This window comes from Piliocolobus tephrosceles, chromosome 8 (assembly GCF_002776525.5).
Source record: "Piliocolobus tephrosceles isolate RC106 chromosome 8, ASM277652v3, whole genome shotgun sequence".
In the NCBI taxonomy this organism is placed as follows: domain Eukaryota; kingdom Metazoa; phylum Chordata; class Mammalia; order Primates; family Cercopithecidae; genus Piliocolobus; species Piliocolobus tephrosceles.
In genome coordinates, this window is record NC_045441.1 from 80093021 (window position 1) to 80118888 (window position 25868).

The 25868-nt window shown below is 39.1% G+C and overlaps 1 protein-coding gene across 1 annotated transcript; it reads left to right on the plus strand.

The window, feature by feature from the left end:
* The first annotated feature begins 1197 nt into the window (after positions 1–1197).
* On the plus strand, positions 1198–24985 carry LOC111552471 (lanosterol 14-alpha demethylase). Its single transcript, XM_023226718.3, has 10 exons — positions 1198–2726; positions 5045–5143; positions 7907–8083; positions 9631–9757; positions 10836–11010; positions 13405–13524; positions 13940–14135; positions 18474–18569; positions 19887–20055; positions 23288–24985. The coding sequence occupies exons 1-10, from the start codon at positions 2535–2537 to the stop codon at positions 23464–23466; spliced, it is 1530 nt and encodes a 509-aa protein (XP_023082486.1). The 5' UTR covers positions 1198–2534; the 3' UTR covers positions 23467–24985.
* The last annotated feature ends 883 nt before the right edge of the window (positions 24986–25868 follow it).

A 25868-nucleotide genomic window follows, 5' to 3' on the forward strand; every position in this document is an offset into this window, starting at 1 on the left:
TCCAGGTTGCTGAAAATGCCATTAATTCATTCCTTTTTGTGACTGCGTAGCATTCCATTCTATATATATATCACAGTTTCTTTCTTTTTTTTTTTTTTGATACAGAGTTTTGCTCTTGTTGCCCAGGCTGGAGTACAGTGACATGATCTCAGCTCACTGCAACCTTCGCCTCCCAGGTTCAAGCGATTCTCCTGCCTCAGCCTCCTGAGTAGCTGGGATGAAAGGCGCCCACCACCATGCCCAGCTAGTATTTTGTATTTTTAGTAGAGACGGGATTTCATCATGTTGGCCAGGCTGGTCTCGAACTCCTGACCTCGGGTGATCCACTCCCCTCAGCCCCCCAAAGTGCAGGGATTACAGGTGTCCCAAAGTGCAGGGATTACAGGTGTGAACCACCGTGTCCGCCCAGAAGGATGCAACTTTTAAGACGGTAGAATTATATGATCTGATGACTGATTAGGTGAAGCATGGAGGAGGGCAACAGTGTGCACAGTGATGCCTTTTTTTTTTTCTTTTTGAGACGGAATCTTGCTCTGTCGCCCAGGCTGGAGTGCAGTGGCACAATCTCGGCTCACTGCAAGCTCCGCCTCCCGGGTTCACGCCATTCTCTTGCCTCAGCCTCCTGAGTAGCTGGGACTACTACAGGCGCCCGCCACCGCGCCCGGCTAATTTTTTTGTATTTTTAGTAGAGACGGGGTTTCACCGTGGTCTCGATCTCCTGACCTCGTGATCCGCCCGCCTCGGCCTCCCAAAGTACTGGGATTACAGGCGTGAGCCACCGCGCCCAGCCACAGTGATGCCTTTTAATCACAGGCATTATAGGAGGGACAGGTTGGTAGGAGACAACGGGTTTAGTTTTGGATTTACTGACCGGAGATGAGTGTTAGCTCTCTAGGTAGAGGTGTTCCGCAGGCAACTAGTGTTGCCGGATGAATCATAGACGGGAGAGACCAAGCAGAGTTCAGGAGAGCCTTTATTATTAAGGTGATCACTGGCTCAGTCGGACTAGGGTCCAGAAAGTCTGAGCCCCGAATAAAGGGATCGATCAATCACCTTTTAAGCAGTTTGTGGCGGGAGTTACGTGCTGCAGGAAGCGTACTTGCAGAAGCAAGAACAAAGGCAGTTACTGTTTTACATTTGTTACACCTTACATCCTTGGGAATACCTGCTTTTGTAACACTTACCACTTTTGTGACTTTACAGCAGCGCTAGGGAGGGAAGAAAGAACTCGCTGTGCCTCAAGGAATGTGAAACGATGGAACACAGATAAGACTCTCCGTGCATAGAGGAGAAATAAGCAGTTAATGTTCTCTCTTAACCCATGCTTCGGGGGATGGGGGGTGATATATTACATTCTACCTCAAGGGAAAGGATATACTTCTTGATTAATATACTTATACAATTCATTAATTTTCCTTTCACTGGCTATTCCTAATCATTCCCCCAGGGCCTTGCAGTTTTGTCTCATTCGCGGCTCTATCCCGTAGCTGAGCACAAAACCTAGTTCTTAACATTGATTAAATAAATCTCGTCAGGTGCTCCCGTGGGTGATCTGGAAGGAGTTAAATTTGGTAGTTATGGGAGACGCTTCTGTGAAGCCATAGGAGCGAAGGTTGTGACGGCAGGACATAACTCAGCTTCAGAATCTTTCTGGCCGCTAAACCTTCAGAGTAAGTGCCGTCCTTGGGGAATGCTGCCTCAAATGGCTCGCGACGTCCTACAACATCTACATTTATTTTGGAAAATCTGTTTCCGTAAAACCTAGCATACTTAATCACCAACTTTTGTTAACTTTAAGGTGGCATATTAATACCTGTCAGGTTGATTTTAGTAGGAGTGGGACCGGGCTGACCTCACCGTCCCACCCTTCGGTATAAGGCCGGCGTCTTCACGATCTCGCTTTTCACAACCCCAGCCCCTGAGGGCTTATCTGGAGCTGTCGGAGTCCCCAGGACGTGGCCCCGGAGCAGGGTGAGGTGCCACAGTTCGAGGTGTCACAGTTCCCCGCGCCCGGACAGGGGGCGGTGCTCACGCCCCAGGCCCGGCTGACGCGATGTAGGCCGAGATCACCTCAGGCGCTCGCGGTGCAATCACAGAGGGCGCCGTAGCCCGGTCGAACTCGCCCTGAGATCCCTCCGCTCAGTGCTTTCAACGCCGTGTCCTGGTGCGCCGCACCCGGGCATACAAAAACGGGTCGTCCGCGATTCTCAGGGATTGATCGCCTCTTCAGCTAAGTTCTCTTCCGTTCCCGTACCACTGTGCCACAGGCACAGCCCGCTTCCTCAGGTCCCCTATCCCGCGCAAGAAGACCACGGCTTCACAGAGTGTTATTTAAGGGGCGTGGCCAGCGGAACATCCCGCCCCATTCTGTGACGCACGAGGTGGCGCGCGTGGGACCCGAGGGGTGGGGCTGGGTTTAGTAGGAAACCTGGGGGCCAGGGCTGCCTGTGGACGACCATCTGCCAGCTTCTCTCGCTCCGTCGATTAGGAGGAGCGGTGGCGATCTCGGCCTTCAGTGTCTTCGGCAGAGTGAAATGGCGGCGGCGGCTGGGATGATGTTGCTGGGCTTGCTGCAGGCGGGTGGGTCGGTGCTGGGCCAGGCGATGGAGAAGGTGACAGGCGGCAACCTCCTGTCCATGCTGCTGATCGCCTGCGCCTTCACCCTCAGCTTGGTCTACCTGTTCCGTCTCGCAGCCGGCCACCTGGTCCAGCTGCCCGCAGGGGCGGTACGTACATTCTTTAGGGTCCGAGTGGGGCGCGCGCCGCAGCTGAGGCGGCCGAAGGGCTGGCGTGGGCGGCTCCGTGGCCCCGACTGGCTCAGTGCTCTGGCTGGAAGGCAACTGGGGGCGACTGCAGCCATGCTTGGCGTGGCTGTGGTGGCGGGCGCGCTGGTGGCTGGAGTAGTGGCTGCGGCGGCGGCACTGCTGCTGGTGGCGCTGGCTGTGGCGCCCGCCGTTACCTTGTGATGGGAGGCGTTGCTGGCCTCCCCGGCTGTGTATCTGATCCTGGACGGGGTCGTGGTTGCAGCATTTGTGGTTGTAGCGGTGGCTGTACTGACCGCGGCAGTGGTGCTCCTAGTGGCGGTGGCTGGATTGGCGGCTGTGGGTTTGAACGACCCTGTGGTCGTTGGGGCCCTTGGTGGGGGTCTTGATGGCGATGCTGTTGGCAGCTGGCCCGTCATCCTGGAGGCTGCCCTGTGTGGTTCAGGGTTTTGTGGGCTGTAGTAGTGCCCCATATTAAGGAGGATGTGTAGAGTGTGATAGTGGGAGTGACTGGAGTATGGTAAGGGCCTTCTCCGATGCTAATAATATAGCAGTTTCTCAGCCAGACGCGGTGGCTCATGCCTGTAATCCCAGCACTTTGGGAGGCCGAGGCGGGTGGATCGGGTGGATCACCTGAGGTCAGGAGTTCCAGACCAGCCTGGCCAATATGGTGAAACCGTATCTGTACTAAAATACAAAAAACAAAACAAAACAAAACAAAACAAAACAAAAATTAGCTGGATATGGTGGCGCACGCCTGTGGTCCCAGCTGCTTGGGAAGCTGAGGCCCGAGAATCGCCTGAACCCAGGAGGCGGAGGTTGCAGTAAGCCGAGATCGCGCCACTGGACTCCAGCATTGGAGATAGCGTGAAACTCCGTCTCAGAAAAAAAAAAAAAAAATCATTTTCTCCAATTTAACAGCTTTATTAACCTAGCTTTCAACCTCCTAAATGTTATTTGATGGATGCACCCTTTACAGTCAGCAATAAGTAGTAGCTTTTGAAAACTATCCTTTTACTGACAATGCAATGTACAAACTTTTGGCCAAGTAGCTTTTAAAATAATTTTTGTTTGAACCATACCAGGCATAAGACAGAGTTGTTTATTTATTTATTTATTTCCTACACATGGGATTTTTAAGGAAGTGATATTTGTCTCTGGGAAGACAAAGTTACTTTTACTGTTTAAAGATAGTTCTGTTAGCTGAGGAGTACTGTGAGGTTGTGGGGCTCCTTTCTGTTTGAGACCGCCAGAGAATTGAGGAGTGTTACCCTTTTTCATTATTGTAAGTTTGATTTTCGGGATACTTAATGTTGTAATCTGCAGGTCTCATTTTGTGGCATCTAAAGAACCTTTTATGAAGAATGCTAGAGTTCTTGCTAGAGCTGATCTACTCTCTAAAATCAGTGACTCTAGTTCACTTGCAGTGAGAGAAGCTGAGATGGATTGTTTACTGAGAAATAAATGTAGCTTCTTAAACATTTCCCTTCTTTCTATACCACAAGTTACTGTTTGTTTTTTTGATACCTTCTTTAAGCAAGTATCTGGGACTAAAATTGTGAGTAGTAGAAGAAGTAAGTAGTGAAGAAATAATATAGTGGGCCCTCTGGGGACACGAATTCGACATTTGGGAATTCAATCAAGTGTAGATCTAAAATACTTGGGGGAAAAACCCCAATACAAAATAACACAACAATAAAAAATAATACAAATAAAAAAACACAGTTTAACAACTATTTACATAGCCATTACATTGTATAGGGTATTGTAAATAATATAGAAATGGTTTAAGGTATATGAGAGGATGTGCATAGGTTATATGCAAATACCTTGCCATTTTATATAAGGGACTTGAGGATCCCTGGATACAAATCTGTGAGGGGGTCCTGGAACCAGTTCCCCACAAATGGCAAAGGACAACTGTAGTTTGACCTTTTTGGTTTTTTGCTATTAATGGTTAGAAAAGTTGCCTGGAGACACCAATAATAAATGGCCATTTTCTGGACAGTGTCCATCATTTAAAGTTACAGTGCCTTAGTGTTTATGTAGTCGTTTATTTTACACCTTGTTTTGAGTTTCTGTTCATTTCTACAATAGCTACTCTCTTAAGGTATTTGCGATTTGGCTGTTCTCAAGTTACTTCTGATGCTTCCTTTTTTTTTGGAAACTTTTTTTTTTAAGTCTTAATAGCTATTTCGTTTAATAGTGTGGTCATGAAATGAAACTGGATTTCTCTCTTGAAATGAAGCGAGAACTGAATTTATTATTTTTTTCTCTTGTAGAAAAGTCCTCCATACATTTTCTCCCCGATTCCATTCCTTGGGCATGCCATAGCATTTGGGAAAAGTCCAGTTGAATTTCTAGAAAATGCATATGAGAAGGTAAGTCTTCCAAATAATTAGAGGGGAAAAAAAAAACCAAACAAAAACTAGAGAAGTGCTTTTTAAACTTTTTTTTAAAAAAGTGGCAGAACATTTAAAAACATTGTAATTGTATATGTATCTTCAGTATGGGAAACAAAATGGAAACTGCTCTGGTTTAAGAGATGGTGTCTTACAGGTACCTATCGTTTTAGCTTTTCCCATGTCCTGGGGTCATCTTTGAGACACCATTGAGGAACCCTGTAGTTCTGGCAACTGTGGTTTAAAAGCCACTGTTCTGAGTTTTCTATTCACTTATTGTTGTTAAAATTGATATTAATTAACCCTCATTTTTCTTTACCATGCATCTGTGGGATTTTCTAACCTGTTCTATACATCTTCTATGATTTCACTGTCCACTTGGATGACTCACATGACAGCATAGCTACTCAATTCTTTGCCCATCTTCTCTCTAATTAGCTTTCCTGTGCCAGTTAAGCCATTTACTTCACAGTCTCACTTTGGACTTCTCACTCTTAACTGTTTCACCTTCACAGTATTAATTTAGATATCCTATTCTTAGACCATACCTTCTCCTGGTTTGCTTGTGCAACTCCTTAAATTATAACTATTCTTTGACCTCGTTGGATCTTGCATTCCATTTACTTTCTCCTGATCCATCAGCCTTCATTCTTCACTTTCCTTTTTCCACTTTGGGTCCATGGCATGTCGTTTCCATTACACTCTTGCCAATACTATACTTTAAATTTCCTAAACCCTGCATCTTTTCATTGTGTTCAGCTGGCAGAAGTCATCCTCAGAGGCAGCCAGTTATTGTCTCCCTCAGCACCAGATTAGTTTCTTCTTGATTTTATGATTGCCTACCTTAATGATATTTGAACACTGCTCCACAGTCCTATTATGTTCTTGTGATTGGGCCTACTTTTCTGCTTATTACAATGACTAATTCAAACCTTCACTTTTCTAAACTTCTGAATCTTTCTACCTCTCCATTAAAGCAGATGATTTTTTCTCCTGTTTAGGAGACAATGATTAAAAACATTGATTTAGGAGACAATGATTAAAAACCATTTAAAGGAAACTTCCTCATTTTCTCAATTTCAAATATGCAAATCTACTTGTATTTATATAGTAATCCTATTCTCTTTTCTTCCTATCACAGTAATAATTATAAAACACTTACTTTATGCCAGTACTTAGTGCTTTAGAAAGATCATCTCACTGAAGCTGCACAGAAACCCTTTCAGGTATATTTGTTTTATAGATGACGAAACTGAGAAGCAGAGAGGATATATAATTTCTTCTTGGATTCACTGCTAGACAGTGGCCAGCCAGGATTTACACATGGTCTGATTTCTGAGCCTATACTTTTATTAATGATAACAGTAATGGAAAACAAGTCATTAAGGCGCTAAGTAAGCCAAGGTACTCTTCTCTGCCCTGTATATAAAATTTGTATAATAATTTTATATACAAATATGTACAAGTATATAAAATTTGGCAGCAGCTCTGTGAAGAACTGCTATTATTATTATTACCGTTGTATAGGTGAGAGAAACTAAACACAGAGATATTAAGTTCTCTGACTATAGGACCAAAGTCATACAGCAAATAGGTGGAGGAGCTGGGATTTGAACACAGACAGTCTGGTTCACTGTGTTCTACCACTTTGATTTTATTACAACTATATTTTGCCTCTTATTGGAGGCTGAGCTCTCCATCCCTCTTTTGTCTTAGGAACTTTTTACTTTTATTTGTTTTCTCAGTGTATTGTTGACTTCTCTTTCAACGGCATCTTTCCTTTTTCTCTGAAAAATTCTTGTCACCCATTTAAAAACTTCCTTAAAATGGCTTGTGAGGCTCTGTGAGGTCTAGCACTGCCTCGTGCTCAACTCTCATCTTCTCCTTTCTCTTTCTCTTACCTTTAGGGCCTTTGTGTATGTTTAGCTACCAAACTAACTCCTCATTCTTCTGGTCTGAACCCAGTTGTCTTTTCCTCTGTTAGGTCTCCCTTTTTTAGATTCTCTCATCACAGAGTTGCTTTCCTTTCTGAATACTTGTCACATTTGCAGTTTTATGTTTGTTAATGTGATTATTTGATTAATTTGTATTTTTTCCAATAGACTAAGCTTGGTGAGTTGGGGACAGTATTTTTGTTCATGATTATACCCCCAGAGTCTAGTCTTCAATAATAATCAGAAAACTGCAAGGGGAAGCATTTAACATCTAACCAAATTAATATAAAATAAAAAAATGAAGTCATTTAGTATAGGTGAGATAGTGCTAAAATAGATAAATAAACTTTTAGTGTCTTCACATAGCAGGTACTATAGAAAAGGTCAAAATCTTTGGTTAGTCTTGTAAAATTTGTTTTTAAACAAAGGAAAAGAAAAGTCTATATTTTCAGAGGTGTTCATCACAGAATTAGCTGTAATAACTAAAGAAAACCCTGATGTCCAATAATTAAAGAGTAGTCAGTAAATTAACATTGTGATATTTGTATAGACAATAGAAAATATTGTCAATATAAACTGAAAAAAGCATAATTAACAGTTATATTTGTACTACATTTGCAACTAAATGAACATAATTATAAATTTGGACAAAGACAGGAAGGAGGAGCATGGCAAGATGAAAAGAATTGCTTTAAGGTTTATATATGTTTTTATTTTTTCAATAATGCATTCTTTTGTGATTTTAAAGTTACTGTCTTAGTGTTGCATGTTTTTTGTAACATCACCATGTGTACTTTTCTCTTTTTAGTATGGACCTGTATTTAGTTTTACCATGGTAGGCAAGACATTTACTTACCTTCTGGGGAGTGATGCTGCTGCACTGCTTTTTAATAGTAAAAATGAAGACCTGAATGCAGAAGATGTCTACAGTCGCCTGACAACACCTGTGTTTGGGAAGGGAGTTGCATACGATGTGCCTAATCCAGTAGGTGACACTGTTATACCATGAACAAAGACAAATCTATACTTCAGTAGTTATAGCTAATAGTGAGACATTATACATTTAAAATGTAGAAATAGCCAGGCATGGTGGCTTATGTCTGTAATCCCAGCACTTTGGGAGGCCGAGGTGGGTGGATCACTTGAGGTCAGGAGTTGGAGACCAGCCTGGTCAACATGGCGAAACCCTGTCTCTACTAAAAATACAAAAATTAGCTGGGGCTGGTGGTGCATACCTGTAATCCCAGCTACTTGGGAGGCTGAGGCATGAGAATTGCTGGAACTTGGGAGGTGGAGGTTGCAGTGAGCTGTGCAGTGAGATCACACCACTGCACTTTAGCCTTGGCAACAGAGTGAGACTCTGTCTCAAAAACAAAAAACCACACCTACCCACCCACCCACCCACACACACACACACACCCATCCACCCACAAAGAAACCAACCAAACAAAAATATAATACAATGTAGAACTGGTTTATTCACTTGGTTCAAAAGTCTGAAGAAGGGCCGGGCGCGGTGGCTCAGGCCTGTAATCCCAGCACTTTGGGAGGCCGAGACGGGCGGATCACGAGGTCAGGAGATTGAGACCATCCTGGCTAACACGGTGAAACCCCGTCTCTACTAAAAATACAAAAAAACTAGCCGGGCGAGGTGGCGGGCGCCTGTAGTCCCAGCTACTCGGGAGGCTGAGGCAGGAGAATGGCGTGAACCCGGGAGGCGGAGCTTGCAGTGAGCTGAGATCCGGCCACTGCACTCCAGCCTGGGCGACAGAGCGAGACTCTGTCTCAAAAAAAAAAAAAGTCTGAAGAATCGTGAGAAGAAAGGCCATGGATTACTGATAAGTAATGGGTATTTTGTTTTATAGTTGCTGTCATGGCTAAACAATATTAAAGGGCTTCCTGTATAAATAATGGAATCAGTGATAACTTAGCATATTGGGATTTAATATGAAAGGGTTATAAGACAATCCTGTTATTTCATCAAAAGGACTTCCTACCTACCCATTCCTGCCTGAAATTCTAACATAAGAGCTGTTTAGAGATTATTGACTTTAGAAGTCCTCTTTTAATGCAACTACTTCAGGTGTGGGGTACATCTATGTGTATGTTTTACCCTCAAAAGCCAAATATGAAATTGTTTTAAGTTGATATAGAACACAAATCAGACAATTGGCTCCAAAGCTTGGTGTGGGCTCTGGCTGTGAATGTAACACACATTAGCCAGTATCCTACTATAGCAGTTAAGAGTTAACATTAAATCTTGTTTGTAGTGATGGGGAATGAGGGAATGAATAGTTCTCCTTGAGGCCAAAAAAGAGGGCCCTGGAAAATCCCTCTGCTCAGATATTCATTTAGACTCCATTCATTTAGAGTCATATGTATTTATTCTTTTAGACTCTTAAAATGTAAATGCCCAAAGGGTTAAAACCACTAGTTGTGTTAGTGTTACATAGGTATAATAACCTAAATGGATTTCGTGATAAAACAAAAATGTGTTTTAGTGCTGTATCCCCTTTTTGAATTTTTTTGAAGGTTTTCTTGGAGCAGAAGAAAATGTTAAAAAGTGGCCTTAACATTGCCCACTTTAAACAGCATGTTTCTATAATTGAAAAAGAAACAAAGGAATACTTTCAGAGTTGGGGAGAAAGTGGAGAAAAAAGTAAGCAAAATGTTTTTTGTTTATCTTCACATTTCTACTTCTCTGTGAATAGAAAAGTAGAGTATATATATGTGTAGTGTATAAAAAACAAATTACAGTGTATGTAAAACTACCTTGGATTTATGGGAGGGATATGTAATGATTACCATGAAGTTGTAACTGAGAATCCAGCTTTTATACTGGGCTGCAGTTAAGTATTGCCTTCAGAGGCAATTGCTGTGCCCATAGTAGGAAGCAACATCTGCCCACAGGGTGGCAGGACCCAGGGCAGCAGGTCACTACATTCTGGGTCTGGCCTTTGGCCTCCATAAGAGGTCCAGAATCTTTGTTTTTGGTGTACTTAAGTTGATATGATATATATTCTAATCATATAAGAAATTGATGTATAAATTAGAATGCCAGTGTAATAATGCATGTGAGACTTATAATTACAGCAGCAAGAAATCCAGAATATTTACTGATATTCTCTTTATTGACAAATATAATTGGAAAGTCAAATGATCATTGAAAGTTCATTTAGTGAATGTGGAATTAACAGGAAATTAATTGGATAATTTTTGTGAGTTGAATGTCATCAAATTATGCTTGCTTGGTGCATTTGTCTCCAGTAATGGGATATACTAATTGGTGATTATAGTTTTCTTTTGTATATGACTAGTAATTCCATTTTAGTCCTGATCTTCCTACTTTTAACCTGGGAAATAATCTGATCTTTAGCTACTGTTCCTTGGGAAGTACCTTATTATTGTCATATGCACTATAAATAACATTTTTCTGCTTTTGTTATTGTGACCTGAAAGTCAAATAACCACATTTATTCTTTTTATGATGAAGTGCTCATGAGTGAGGTTTTGAGATGTGTTTCTGGGATCTGTTTTAGGCTGTGCAGAGGGACAGGGTACTTCCTATTGTTTGGTTTATTGCCCCTCTTTATAAGTTGTACATAGTCACATGTCTGTCTACAGACTTTTTTTGATGATATCAATAGGATCTTGTTTGTTATTGAGCTCTGTTTTTATTCTCAATTTTCTTTCACTTTTTGGAAATAGTAATGAGAATAATCTTTTTTTCTCCCTAGATTTGTTTGAAGCTCTTTCTGAGCTCATAATTTTAACAGCTAGCCATTGTTTGCATGGAAAGGAAATCAGAAGTCAACTCAATGAAAAGGTGGCACAGCTGTATGCAGATTTGGATGGAGGTTTCAGCCATGCAGCCTGGCTGTTACCAGGTTGGCTGCCTTTGCCTAGTTTCAGGTATGGATAAAGAAGATACTACACTTGGTTATTTAACTTTGTATAATTATTGTAGTGTTGGTATGCTTTGCCTTAACAAAGATAAAAATTAAACAAGAAAAACATACAAAATGGGTAAGATTATGAGCCCCCTTTCTTCTATAAGAATTCAGGACAAGTTTTCTTTATATAGTGAGCTCATTTAAAGTAAGTTTCAGTTTATTACAAAGGTGACTTATTGTCTGTCTAGTCTAATATTTTATTTATGTTTTTGTTTTTGAGATGGGGTCTTGCTCTGTTACCCTGGCTGTAGTGCAGTGGTGTGATCTCGGCTCACTGCAGTCTCTGCCTCCTGTGTTCAAGCGATTCTCCTGCCTCATCCTCCCGAGGAGCTGGGACTACAGGCATGTGCCACCATGCCCAACTGATTTTTGTATTTTTAGTAGAGACAGGGTTTCATCATGTTGGCCAGGCTGGTTTCGAACTCCTGACCTCAGGTGATCCATCTGCCTCAGCCTCCTGAAGTGTTGGGATTACAAGCATGAGCCCCTGAGCCCAGCCTAGTTTAAAACCTGCTTACCTCACATATTCCTTATCCTCAGGAAAGTCTCTGAACTATACCTAAAAGTGATACAGCCCTTCTCTAAGCACTTGTTTGACATCTTTGGTGGCTTTTTATTTTATTGTGAAGTTTCTTTGTTTTGAATATTTGTGCCTTTATTTAATTTTCTGTTTCCTAAGGACAGGAACTGCCTCTGATATAAAGAAATATTGCTTTTAGGATGTGATCTATAGCTTAGTGCTTAGTGTTTTGTGTATTAGGCTTTCTATACTTTTGTTGATTCATTTGTGTTTAGGTGTTTAGGTGACAGATGGGAGGAGATAGATTGCTAGTCCCTTTTCCTTCTATTTCTGTCCCCTATATCTAGTTATAGATTAGAAGAGGGTTGGGAGTAAAAGGAAGAGCCAGGAGAGATTCTCTAAAGTTCTCTGGAACTCATCATACCTTATATTTGCAAGTAGCTTTGCAGTTTCAAAATGTTTTAATATATATTATATTAGAACACCCAGCACAGCTCTGGGCCCATAGTGGGTTCTCCATAAATGTGCATTTCTTTTTTTTTTTTTTTTTGAGATGGAGTCTCACTCTGTTGTCCAGGCTGGAGTGCAGTGGTGCTATCTCGGCTCACTGCAAGCTCCACCTCCTGGGTTCATGCCATTCTCCTGGCTCAGCTTCCCGAGTAGCTGGGACTACAGGCACCCGCCACCACACTTGGCTAATTTTTTTGTATTATTAATAGAGACGAGGTTTCACTGTGTTGGCCAGGATGGTCTCGATCTCCTGACCTCATGATCCGCCTGCCTCGGCCTCCCAAAGTGCTGGGATTACAGGCATGAGCCACAGTGCCTGGCCCATAAATGTGCATTTCTACCTGCCTGTTTCTGCCTGCTGTGTCTCTTGGATGAAGTCAGAGCTTGTTATATTAAGCCCTTTACATTCTGGCCCAGTCTTTCTTTCTTTTACTCATATCGACTAATTTAACCAGATTATTCTATTCACCTCCTTAAACAGGCCTATGTTTTCCTGGTTTGACTGTATTCATACGGTTAAGCTCTAACCTCTTCTGTACACATGGTCTCAGTCGATTCTCAATAACAGAATAACAGTCTTGTAAATAAAACAGTGTAGGAGTTTTTATTAGAAGGCTTGATTTAAGAGGGGGCTTGGGAATCAGATTGCCTAGTTTAAAATTCAAGCTCCAATGTTTGCTTTCTGTGTGATCTTATGCAGCTAGCTATAACTTGAGGTTAATGTATGTACCTCACAGGAAGATAAAAGTGAGTTATTCATGTAAAATACTTAACATGATACCTGCTACATAATGAACATATTATTTAAAGGTAAAATTTAGGAGTTGAAGTTTGTTTTCTGAATCTGCTAGTATTTTCACCCCCTACAAAAAACTGTTGTAGTAGAAAGTGAAAAGTAGAATCAGATTCCATAGAAGAACCAGAGTGACTCTCTTACTTTAAGACTTGATTTGGTATTAAAATTGGAATTTTATGTTAATTTAAGAGTATTCTACTTTCTGTTGAACTGGAAAATACTCCTAAAGGAATTTCTTCCTTGTTTTAGGCCTTTAGTTTGAACATAGGTAATATGTTAAGAATCTGAGATATATATGTTAAATAAAGCATAGTTCTTGCCCTTAGGGACTATGGACATTTTTAACAATGTAAGATTTTCATGACTTCCAATATGTTCCTGGTTCTGATTTTTTTGTCAATTATTTTAGAGTCATTAAAGTTGGTTAAATAAGGTGCTTTATGCTAGGTCCTGGTTTTCAAAATGAATTTGATCCTAGAAGGTTATTTCTTTATTTAAAAAAAATCATCTTTATCTTTTAATTACAGACGCAGGGACAGAGCTCATCGGGAAATCAAGGATATTTTCTATAAGGCAATCCAGAAACGCAGACAGTCTCAAGAAAAAATTGATGACATTCTGCAAACTTTACTAGATGCTACATACAAGTAAGTGCTATTCAGATAACATATTAAGCTGAAGCAGGAAATTACACATTAAAACACAATTAAGTAATATTTCCAGTTGAAAAACAGTGTTGCTGGCAAAGTAAGTTGGTAGCTATGATCCTTGGACTTTTTAAATTGTTGAGATGTAAACTATCGGCATCTGTATCTTACTGTAATCCCAGTGACTGGGTATGGTAAAAGTTTGCTAATGAACTATAATGGAGTCTTTTGTAATCAAAATCGTTTTGTGCTGGTCTATCTCTTCCCTAAGAGAAAAAAATTCTGACTTGTGATAGTCAAATATAAGAGACTATTATACCTGAAAAATATATTCATTATGACACTTTATTTAAAGGTTGAGGCATGAAATGTATCTGCCAAAATGTTAAATTTGTGTGTTTGGTTCATTCCTTAGGGATGGGCGTCCTTTGACTGACGATGAAGTAGCAGGGATGCTTATTGGACTACTCTTGGCAGGGCAGCATACATCCTCAACTACTAGTGCTTGGATGGGCTTCTTTTTGGCCAGAGACAAAACACTTCAAGAAAAATGTTATTTAGAACAGAAAACAGTCTGTGGAGAGAATCTGCCTCCTTTAACTTATGACCAGGTTTGTTGGATTTTTCAGTTTCATTGCTGCCTTATGACTTTGAGTATCTGTGGCTAATTTTTGAAAGGGACAATTTGAGATTTTCTATGTACTATAGCTTAAACTGATCAGCTTCTCTATTTTTAGCAAATTCCCCATAACCTTACCTAAAATATCTTAATGTTATTGCTTCTTGCCATAACATTAGCAGAGACTTCTAAAAGTAGTAATAGTAGTAATGAGGACTAGATATTTACAAACACTATGTGCAGCTTGCTGGAGTGGAAAGGAAGAGAGGACAACTCACTGCACAACCTGACATTCCATCTTGGAAGCAAACCTTGTTGATATCATCTTCCTGTTATCTTTTGTGTTTTTGGTCCTATATTAATATGGTGTATTACACTGATTTTCAGATGTTAATTGTATTCCTGGGATAAATCCTACTTTGTCATGGTGCATAGTTCTTTTTATATGTTACTGCATTCAGTTTGCTGGTGTTTTGTTGAGGATTTTTGCATCCATATTCATAAGGGATATTGATCTCTAGTTTCACTGTGATGTCTTTGGCTGGTTTTGATATCAGGATCATACTGGTCTCATAGAATGAATTTGGAAGTATTCTTTTTTTCTTCTGATTTTTGGAAGAGTTTGTGGATGATTGGTGTCAGTCCTTTTTTTTACATATTTGCTAAAAGTCAGTGAAATCATCTAGGTCTGTGCTTTTCTTTCTGGGAAGACTTTACTTACTAATTCAATTTATTTGTGACAGATTTATTCAGATATTCCATTTCTTCTTATGTCAGTTTCAGTAGTTTATATCTCTAGGAATTTGTCCATTTCATCTAGGTTACCTAATTTGTTGGCATACAGTTGTTCATAGTATTCTTATAATCCCTTTTATTTCTGTAAGCTCAGTATTGATATCTCAACACTCATTCTTATTTTTAGTAACCTTTAAAATAACAGCTTAATTGATATATTTACATACCATAAATCCATCCATTTAAAATCTACACTTTGTGGTTTTTAGCATATTCAGAGTTGGGAAACCATCATCATAATTTAATTTTAGAACATTTACGTCACTCCCAAAAGAGAGCCAGTACCCATTAGCAGACATGCTTCATTCTTCCTGACTCCTGCCCCTGGCAACCATTAATCTCTTTTTGCCTCTATGAGTTTGCCTATTCTGGATATTTCATATAAATGGGATCATACAATATGTAGTCTTTTGTGACTAGCTTGTTTCACTTAGCATGTTACCAGGGTTCATCCATGTTGTAGCATGTATCATTACTTCGGTCTTTGTTATTACCAATAATACTTCATTGTATGGATATACCACATTTTGTTTATTCATCAGTTGATGGACATTTGGGTTGTTTCCACCTTTTAAATTATTATGAATAATGCCGCTCTAAACATTTTTTGTATACTGTATATTTGTATTTGTATGCTGATTTTATGTGGACATGTGTTTTCAATTTTGTGGGGGTCATACCTAGGAGTAGAATTGCTGGGTCATAAGATAACTTTGAAGAACTGCCACACTGTTTTTAAAAGTGGCTGCACCACTTTCAAATCTCAATAAACAGTGTATGTTGGTCCTGACTTCACCCCCTCACCAAACTTGTTAACTTGATTTTTTTGTTATAGTAGGTGTGAAGTGGTACTTTTTTTTGTTTGTTTTTGTTTTTTTGAGACAGAGTCTTGGTGAGATGCCCAGGCTTGAGTGCAATGGCACCATCTTGGCTCACTGCAACCTCAGCTTCCCGGGTTCAAGCTATTTTCCTGCCTCAGCCTCCCAAGTAGCTGGGTGCACACCACCACACCTGGCTAAGTTTTGTATTTTTAGTAGAGATGAGGTTTCACCATATTGGCCAGGCTGGTCTCGAACTCCTGACCTCAAGTCATGCGCCTGTCTTGGCCTCCCAAAGTGCTGGGATTACCTGGTTGGTATTTTGTTTTGATTTTTCATTTTCCTGGTGACTAGTGATGTTGAATGTCTTATGATGTGCTCTTTGGCTTTGGTATATCTTCTTTGGAGAAATGTCTGCTCACATCCTGTTCCCGTTTTTAAAATGAGTTGTCTTTTTATTATTGAGTTGTAAGAGTTCATGTATTTTTTTTTAATGTGCTTTTGGTGTTGGAGAAACCAGTACCTAATCAAAGTGTATGAAGATTTATTTCTGTGTATTCTTCTTAGTGTTTTGTAGTTTCATATCTTACATTTAGGTCTTTGATCGGTTTTGAATTAATTTATGTATATGGTGTGAGGTTATCATTCTTTGGCATGTGGTTATCCAGTTGTCCCACACTGTTTGTTGAAAAGACTGTTTTTTCTGCGTTGAATTGTCTTTGTAAAAAATTCTATTATAGCCAGGCGCAGTAGCACATGCCTGTATTCTCAGCTACTGAGAGGCTGAGATGGGAAGGTCACTTGAGCCCAGGACTTGGGGTCCAGCCTGGGCAACATAGTGAGACCCTGTCTGTAAAAAAAAAAAAATGTTTTAAAAAGCCTCTTGACCATAAATTTAAGGCTTTATTTCTGGACTCAGTTCTATTCCATTGATATGTTTAATCTTTTGCCATTACAGTAGTTTTGTAATAAGTTTTGAATTCGGGAGTGTGAGTCCTCTGACTTTGTCCTTTTCAAGGCTGTTTATCTACTCTAGTCCCTTTAATTTCCATATGAATTTTGGGGTCAGTGTGTCAATTTCTGCAAATAAGCTAACTGAGATTTTTGACAATGTTTGCATTGTATTGCTATGTTAATTTGGGAGCATTGCTATCTTAACAATTTCAGTCTTTACATCTATGAACATGGGATGTCTTTCTATTATTTTAGTTCTTTAATTTCTTTCAACAGTGTTTTGCAGTTTTTGGTGCACAATGTTTAAACTTCTCTTATTAAATGTATTCTTAAATATTTTATTATTATTATTATTTTGATGTTATTCTTTCTTCTGCCAGTTCAAATCTGCTGTTGATTCCCTCGGGTGAATTTTTCATTTCAGTTCTCATACTTCTCAGTTCTTGAATTTCTATTTGGTTTTCTAAAAAAAAAAATTGTTGATATTCTCTATTTTACTAGCAATAACTAGGCATATTTTACTATAATTCTTTGAACCTATTTATAATAGCTGATTTAAATCATTATCTAGTAAGTCCAATGTCTGGGCTTCTTCATCGATAGTTTCTATTAAACTGCTTTCTTCTTCTATGCACTGGCCATACTTTCCTGTTTTGGTGTGTTTTTTGTAAGCTTTTGTTGAAAACTACATTTGAAATAATGTAACTGGGGAAATCAGATGCCCTCCTCCCTGGGTTTATTGTTGCTGGCTTTTTGTTATTGTTACTGCTGCTGCTGTTTGTTTACTGCCTTTCCTGGATTAATTATGTCATTCTTTGTTTAGTGAAGTCTTTGAAATCTCTGCTTACTTACTTTAGTGGGCATCTGATATTTGGACAGAGATTTACTGAGGTGCTTTGAACAGCCAGTCTCCTAGCTTTTGCTGAAAGGCTCTGTGTGTGTGTGTTAGGGGATGTTATTAACACTCCAACAGGCAGTTACAAGTCTGCCTTCACTACCTGTCTACACAGGTCAGCCAGAGGTAAAAGATTACAGCCTCTTAGATCTTACCTGGGCATGTGCATGGTCTTATACATATGTGTGGCCTTCAAGATCCTCTTATGTTGGAACTTTTCAAAGTCTCCTGTGGACATCTTATTCTCCAGTTTTCCCTTTTAAACTTCTTGTTCTGTCTCTTAGCACCAATTGATATCACCATCTCTGGTGCCTTGAGTGTTAAACAATTTTTGCTAATTATTTTTGGAAAATTTGCTCTGGCTCCTCTTATACTTGTTAGGCTTCTGGCTTTCACAGCTGCTATAGTTGCCATGCTATTGGTTTCCGGGGCTACCATGGATTTGGGGAGAGGAGGATGAGAGAAATACAACTTCCACTACCACAAAGCTTACTCTTCTTACCAAGATTCAGGTTTATTTTTCTTGAATTAACTCTCCTTACATTGTTGCAAGCCTTTGGTTAATCTTCCAGAATTTTGAAAAAGTTGACATTGAGATTTTTGCTACTGTTTTCATTTTTTGGAGGAGTGAATTTTGTAGGTTCTTACTTCATTCTTCAGGGCAGATCGCCTTTCTTTCTGTTACCTTGCCCTCCTTTTTCACCTTGGACAGTGGTAGAGCATGATAATCCCAGCCATCCTGAACCAGTTACCTCTGTACTTTTAGCTGGAATGCAAGCTGTCTTGTACTAACCAAGACGTTAAACTAATTTTTTATACTGTTGAAGTATGTTATTTGTAACAATCAGGAAATGCTCTCTCATTTTAGCTCAAGGATCTAAATTTACTTGATCGCTGTATAAAAGAAACATTAAGACTTAGACCTCCTATAATGATCATGATGAGAATGGCCAGAACTCCTCAGGTGAGTATCTTGGCTACATCTTCCCCTCTATACCCCCGGTTTTTATTTATCAAAAAGAGGAAATAGCTGGGTGTGGTGGTTCACACCTTTAATCTCAATACGTTGGGAGGCTGAGGTGGGAGGATCACTTGAGGCCAGAATTTGAGACCAGCCTGGTTTGAGACCAACATAGTGAAACCGACCTCATCTCTAGAAATTTTTTTCTAAAAATTAGCTGGCCAGAATTGCACATGCTTGTGGTCCCAGCTACTCAGGAGGCTGATGTGGGTAGATTGCTTGAGCCTGGGAGGTTGAAACTGCAGTGATCCATGATCACACCACTGCACTGCTGCCTGGGCAACAGAGCAAGACCTTGTCTCAAAAAAAAGGAAAAGAGGAAGTAGAGTAGCATAAAATAGATTTTTTTTTAAATTAAAAAAGTAGAATAATCATTTCTACCTAACTTCAGTTTTATATATTCTAAAAACATATTTTTTAACATAATTGTAGATAGAATACATGCTAATCTTTTTTTTTTTTTTTTTTTTTTTTTTTTTTTAAAGATGGGGTTTCTCTTGTTGCCCAGGCTGGAATGCAATGGCGCAATCTCGGCTTACCACAACCTCTGCCTCCTGGGTTCAAGTGATTCTCCTGCCTCAGCCTCCCGAGTAGCTGAGATTACAGGGGCATGCCACCACACCTGGCTGATTTTTTGTATTTTTAGTGGAGACAGGATTTCTCCATTTTGGTCAGGCTGGTCTCAAACTCCTGACCTCAGGTGATCCACCCACCTTGGCCTCCCAAAATGCTGGGATTACAGGCGTGAGCCACCGCGCCCAGGCTACATGCTAATATTTAATGCTAATCATGCTCTGCATTTTTCTTTAACAATTGGGGTTTTAAAAATGAAAGTACATATTTTTCTTGGTTTTAAAAATAACATTTTGTTGTAAAAAATTGTTAGTATGAAGTGTATTAATTGGATAGTGAAAGTCTCTCTGAAATTCAAATCCTACCTCCAAGGCATTATGGGTTTGATTTGTGTACTGTGTACTTCCAACCTAACGCTGGCTCACTGGAAATCATCTTGAGTTAAAATAATTTTTAGTTTGCCTATTATCTAGCCAGTTTTTAAATATATGTACAGATGGTTCTTGATTTATGGTGATTCAACTTACAATTTTTTGACTTTATGATGGATTTATCAGGATGTAAACCTATCATAAGTCAAGGAGCATCTGAGTATCCATGTATATTCATGCTTTATTACACAATTATCTGATTATTTGGCAGCACATTTTAAAATTCTCTAATGAAATGTGTGGCTTTTGTTTATAGACTGTGGCAGGGTATACCATTCCTCCAGGACATCAGGTGTGTGTTTCTCCCACTGTCAATCAAAGACTTAAAGACTCATGGGTAGAACGCCTGGACTTTAATCCTGATCGCTACTTACAGGATAACCCAGCATCAGGGGAAAAGTTTGCCTATGTGCCATTTGGAGCTGGTGAGATGATTATATTTTATATTGGAAATGTTTGTTCTGATAACATAATTGTCTCTGTCACAATATTCCATATGAATTGTGTTTACAAATTATCTCTCCCTTTCCTCATTAGGGACATTTTTGCAAACTTTTATGGGAGAAGAATCTTTATAAGTTGGAGAAAAATATTTCCTTTATACTAAATGGAATTGTTCAATGAATCCTTCATTACTTCCTAACCTGTCTGGTTTTATTAGGTCTAATTTTTATAGTCCACCCTTGTTTTCCCTTACAATAGTATTTAAAGCTCTTTGTGGATTTTTCTTTTAAAGAACCACTGGAGTCAGCACACCATTCAGGGAATTAAGTTAAATATAAGAGATTACTAGTATTTCACAAAAAAGCAAAGGCAGTCTTTTAAAATTAAAGCTTTTCTGGATTGTTAGTCAACATTTTTGCTCTCTGTGAATATCCTTATGAGAAAATGGTCTTTGAATCTGGGCAGGTTGTGTGTAGGCTTGCAACTTTCATTTTCAATAAGATCCTAAAATAATTTAGGTATACCCTTGTTTCTCCATTAATTTCTCTATCCATTGGTTCTCTGTAGTGATTAAACTATATTCTATGACTTGAGTCTTTCCAAAGGGATCATTTAAATGACAGATGACTTGTCATTGGTCACACTTTTTCCATGTATAAAGGAAAGTATAAAGTCCTTTGGGAACTTCATATCTTAACTTTATGTAATAAATTTAATACTGTGGTATATAACACAATATATAAAAGAATCATAGTTTTTTTTTGTTTGTTTATTTGAGAGTCTTGCTTTGTCACCCAGGCTAGAGTGCAGTGGTGCAATCTCTCAGCTCACTACAACCTCCACCTCGGGGTTCAAGTAATTCTCGTGCCTTAGCCTCCTGAGTAGCTGGGATTACAGTTGTGTAACCACCATGCTCAGCTAATTTTTGTACTTTTAGTAGAGACTGGGTTTCGCCATGTTGGTCAGGCTGGTCTCGAATTCCTGGCCTGAAGCGATCTGCCCACCCCGGCCTCCCAAAGTGCTGGGATTACAGGCGTGAGCCACGCCACCTGGCCAAAGAATCAGATTGTTAACAGATGGGAAGAGCGTTAGTTCTGTAGCCCAAATTCTGCCCCAAAGATGAATCATTTCTAAACTAGTAATTATTTGGTTTCCACTTGAACTTTACTATAAATGGGTTGCGGGTTATTCAGTTACCTTATATGATAGCTCATTCCATTTTTGGACAGCTGTCATTTTTAGAGCCTTATATTAAAGCTGAAATCTGTTTCCTTTTAACATCCCATTTATAGTTGGTCCTGACCATAGTCTCTGAACTTATATTGTATGGGAGATTTGAGTACAGGTATAATGTCTCCTCAATCTTTTTTTCAATCTTTGTGTTAGTTTCCTAGGGCTTCTGTAACTAATTACCACAATATGGGTGGCTTAAAACAATAGAAATTTATTCTCTCACAGTTTTGGAGGCTGAAAGTGTGAAATCAAGGTATTGGCAGGACCATGCTCCTCCTCAAGGTTCTACAGGAGAATCCTTCCTTGCATCTTCGTAGCTTCTAGTGGCTCTTGGCAATCCTTGGCTTGTAACTACATCGTTCCAATTACTACCCATCTTCAACAGGCTTTCTTCTTGTTCATGTCTCTGTATCTTCACATGGCGTTCTTATAAGGACACCAGTCATTGGATCTAAGGCCTACCCTAAGTCAGGGTGATCTCATCTTAAATAATTACATATATAAAGATCCTATTTTCCAATTAAGGTCACATTCTAAGGTTCTGGATGGACTTGAATTTGTGGGGGGGATATATGATCTCACATTAATCTTGTTAAATATCACATTACATGTCTCTAATTTCTTTACTCATTCTTTTACTTTGTAATTGTGCTGTTTATTTATGTTGGTGCATATAGTTCATTCATTTTCATAATACTACATTTTGTGAATCATCAGAATTTATCTACTGTTTTGTTGATTCAGTTAGGATACTTCTTGCTTGTTGTGATTAAATCCTTTGACTATTCTTCCTGTAAGCCAAGCTTCTCTTTAGTTGTTACATTTGAAATATGGACCAACTTGTAAATGCTTATCTTAAATGTCACTCCTAGAAATAAGTACAGTATGGGCCAAGCAAGCACTGTGCTAAGCACTCAGTATCAGTTTAGGTTTTTTCTTTTGATGAAAAATCTTGCAATGAAATGCCCAAATCTTAAGTCAACATTCATTGAGTTTTGACAAACGAATAATCTTTAGTTAAGTCTAATTTATCAGTCTTTTAAATCGTTATTGCTTTCTGGCCCTGTCTTGAAATTTTTGCTTAGCCCGTGTCATGAAGATATTCTCCTGTTCTTCTCTACTAAACTTTATGCTGTTAGCATCATGGTTTGTGACCTTTCTTGAATTAATATTTGATTATAGTGTGACATAGGAGTTGAATTTCATTTTTCCCCCATGTAATATCTAGTTATTCCTGGACCTTATGTTGAAAAGACTTTCTTTTCCTCATTGGCTTGGTGTCTTTATTGAGAATCAAACAACCATAAAAATACTCTGTTCTGGGCTCTCTGCTCTGTTCCATTTATCTATTTGTTGATCCTTACCCAGTACTACTCTGTGTTTTACCTTTAGTCTTGAAGTCAGATTTGAAATCAGTTTTATGTCCTCCAACTCAGTTCTTTTTCCAAGATTGCTTTGGATATCCTAGGTCCTTTGTATTTGCATATACATTTTAGAATCAGCTTGTCAGTTTCTACGTGGATGTGACTTTTAAGTATATGTATTATTTTGGGTTCATTAAATCTCATTTTCTTCCATAATCATTTATAATGACATTTGAGGTTTTGACTGGAAAGTTTTCATACTGACTTTTAACTAGGGCTTTCTTGGGACAGAAACAGAATATTCTACTATATTCCCAAACTAAATTACCATCTTATGATTCAAACTTTCCCATATATTTAACCCAGATATATGTTTTCAGAAAAAGTAATTGGAAAAGTTATGTGATTAGTCAAGTACTGTTTTCCTAAAATGTGATATTGAAAATCTCCTGGAATTTTTAATAATTCACAGTTTTATGTGAAAAGAATGTCATCTTTTTATTATACTATCTGTACATTTGCTGTTTATGTAAAATGTAGATAAAAAATATCACCTCAGGGTAAAAAGGATGAGAAAGAATTTAAACCGATTCTTGTAACTTTTTCTTTTTTTTAGGGCGTCATCGTTGTATTGGGGAAAATTTTGCCTATGTTCAAATTAAGACAATTTGGTCCACTATGCTTCGTTTATATGAATTTGATCTCATTGATGGATACTTTCCCACCGTGAATTATACAACTATGATTCACACCCCTGAAAACCCAGTTATTCGTTACAAACGAAGATCAAAATGAAAAAGGTTGCCAGGAACTAATACATGTGATCGTCACTGTAAGCCACAAAGGCGTTCAAAGAGAATGAAGTGTACAAAACAACTCTTTTAGTGTACTGTTTTTTTGAGTGTGTAATTCTAAAAGCCAGTTTAACTTATGATTTAGTATTTTGTTAACTGAATGGTTCTATCAAGTATAATAGCATTTGAAACATTTTCTAATAGTTATGGTACTTATACATGTGCTTTCAGGAAGTTCATTAGTAAAACAGTTGTTCAGGGGGGGATCTAGGTAATTGGCAGATTCTAAATAATATAATTTCCAGGTAGTAATTTTAAGAGTACTCATAGCTCTTGCCAAATAAGTTCAGGGTATTCAAACCTTGGACTAGCCCTGCAAGGTATAAAGAATAAAAATCCCAGTGAGATACTTGGAAACCACAGGTTATTATTTATCTGGGCAATTATTGTGTGTGTGAGGATGGAAGAGGGAATAATCGAACATCTAAAGCCTTGAATAAGAGAATACTAACTGTTTTAGTATGATGATATTCAGAAATGGAGATGTTATAGAAAAATAAATCCTTTGGAATTTTAACTAAAATCACTGCATATAGGAAATTAAGAGATCTAGGACCATATTTGGTAAGATTTCTTAAAAATAATGTAATTATTAATGCTAAAGACTGCTTGTGTATCTTGATCTAATTACTAAATAATTACATATTTACCTGATAAGTATGTATCTAATTCTACAAGGTCACATTTATGTGGAAGTCCAAAGTCAAGTCCTTAGGGGATAATTTTGTTTTGGCTCACATGTTCCCTGCTTCCTCTCTTTTTTTTTTTTTGAGATGGAGTCTAGCTCTGTTGCCTAGGCTGGAGTGCAGTGGCACGATCCCGGCTCATTGGATCCTCCGCCTCCCAGGTTCAAGCAAATCTCTGCCTCAGCCTCCCAAGTAGTTGGGATTACAGGCGCCTACCACCATGGCTACCACCTACCACCTGGCTAAGTTTTTGTATTTTTAGTAGAGACGGACGTTTCACTATGTTAGCCAGGCTAGTCTTGAACTCCTGACTTCGTGATCCACCCGCCTCAGCCTCCCAAAGTGCTGGGATTACAGGCGTGAGCCACGGTGCCTGGCCTTCCCTGCTTCCTCTCTAGAATCCAGTTAGGGATGTTTGTTACTACTTGTGTTAAAACAGTTAAACTAACTTTTTTCTTTTAAAAATGTGAGATCAGTGAACTCTGGCTTTTAAGATAATGTGAAACAAGGTCCTTGGGAGTAATATAATTGGTCACATTCTGTAAAGCACATTCTGTTTAGGAGTCAACTTATCTTAAATTATAACTCCAGGCCTAACTATATGAGATGGCTGAAAAAATACCACATCATCTGTTTTCACTAGATGATGCCAAAATATTTTGCTTTATGTATATTACAGTTCTTTTTAAAAGGCTGGAAGACTCATGTTAAACTTTAATTGTGAAGGCAGAATCTCTGCTAATTTTTCACATTAAAATTCTCTTTGAAAAAATATAGTCTGTATTCATGAATTGTAAAGTATGTGCTTCAGTGAGCAGAGTTAGGGAATCCAGGAACTTGAGTGAGGGAAAAATTACATCTTTATTTGCACTAATTTCTAACTGCAATGTAGTATTTATTTCATTTATGAATTTGGGCAGCATTAGCAGTATCCATGATTTTGTCAATAGAAATCTCAGATATTTTCATATTACAGATGTTACAGATTTCTTGAAGTATCTAGTTATGAACCCGAGATAAGCCTAATGTTTAGTGAATAGTTTTAGACTTAACAGATTTCATTTTTAATCACAGACTAATTATTATTATTTTTTTTTTGTTGAGACGGAGTCTCGCTCTGTCGCCCAGGCTGGAGTGCAGTGGCCTGATCTCAGCTCACTGCAAGCTCCGCCTCCTGGGTTCACGCCATTCTCCTGCCTCAGCCTCCGAAGTAGCTGGGACTACAGGCGCCCGCCACCTCGCCCGGCTAGTTTTTTGCATTTTTTGTTTTAGTAGAGACGGGGTTTCACTGTGTTAGCCAGATGGTCTCGATCTCCTGACCTCGTGATCCGCCCGTCTCGGCCTCCCAAAGTGCTGGGATTACAGGCTTGAGCCACCGCGCCCCGCCAATCACAGACTAATTATTGAGGTGCATAAACAAGTGTGACTGCAGAGGCCTAATATCATAAGGAGGTTTGGTGGTCAAACAATGGCAGTAAACTCAGCTTGATCAGATCATTTGTCCATGTTTTTTTTCTCCACTGTCTCCTAGAGCAGAATGGCCTTGAATGGCAAGCCATGCTTAGCTGAAAAAGGTTTTTACCCACAACCTGCCCCTTCAACTAACTGCTCTAGAGTATTTTTGCTATTTCTAGAATTCCTCTTATTGGAACCCAGC

Excerpts from the sequence above, each read along its gene's own strand:
- LOC111552471 (XM_023226718.3), top strand. The coding sequence starts at position 2,535 with ATGGCGGCGGCGGCTGGGATGATGTTGCTGGGCTTGCTGCAGGCGGGT. Across the intron at positions 2,727-5,044 it reads TCCAGCTGCCCGCAGGGGCG|AAAAGTCCTCCATACATTTT; the intron begins GTACGTACATTC and ends TTTCTCTTGTAG. Across the intron at positions 11,011-13,404 it reads CTGCCTTTGCCTAGTTTCAG|ACGCAGGGACAGAGCTCATC; the intron begins GTATGGATAAAG and ends TTTTAATTACAG.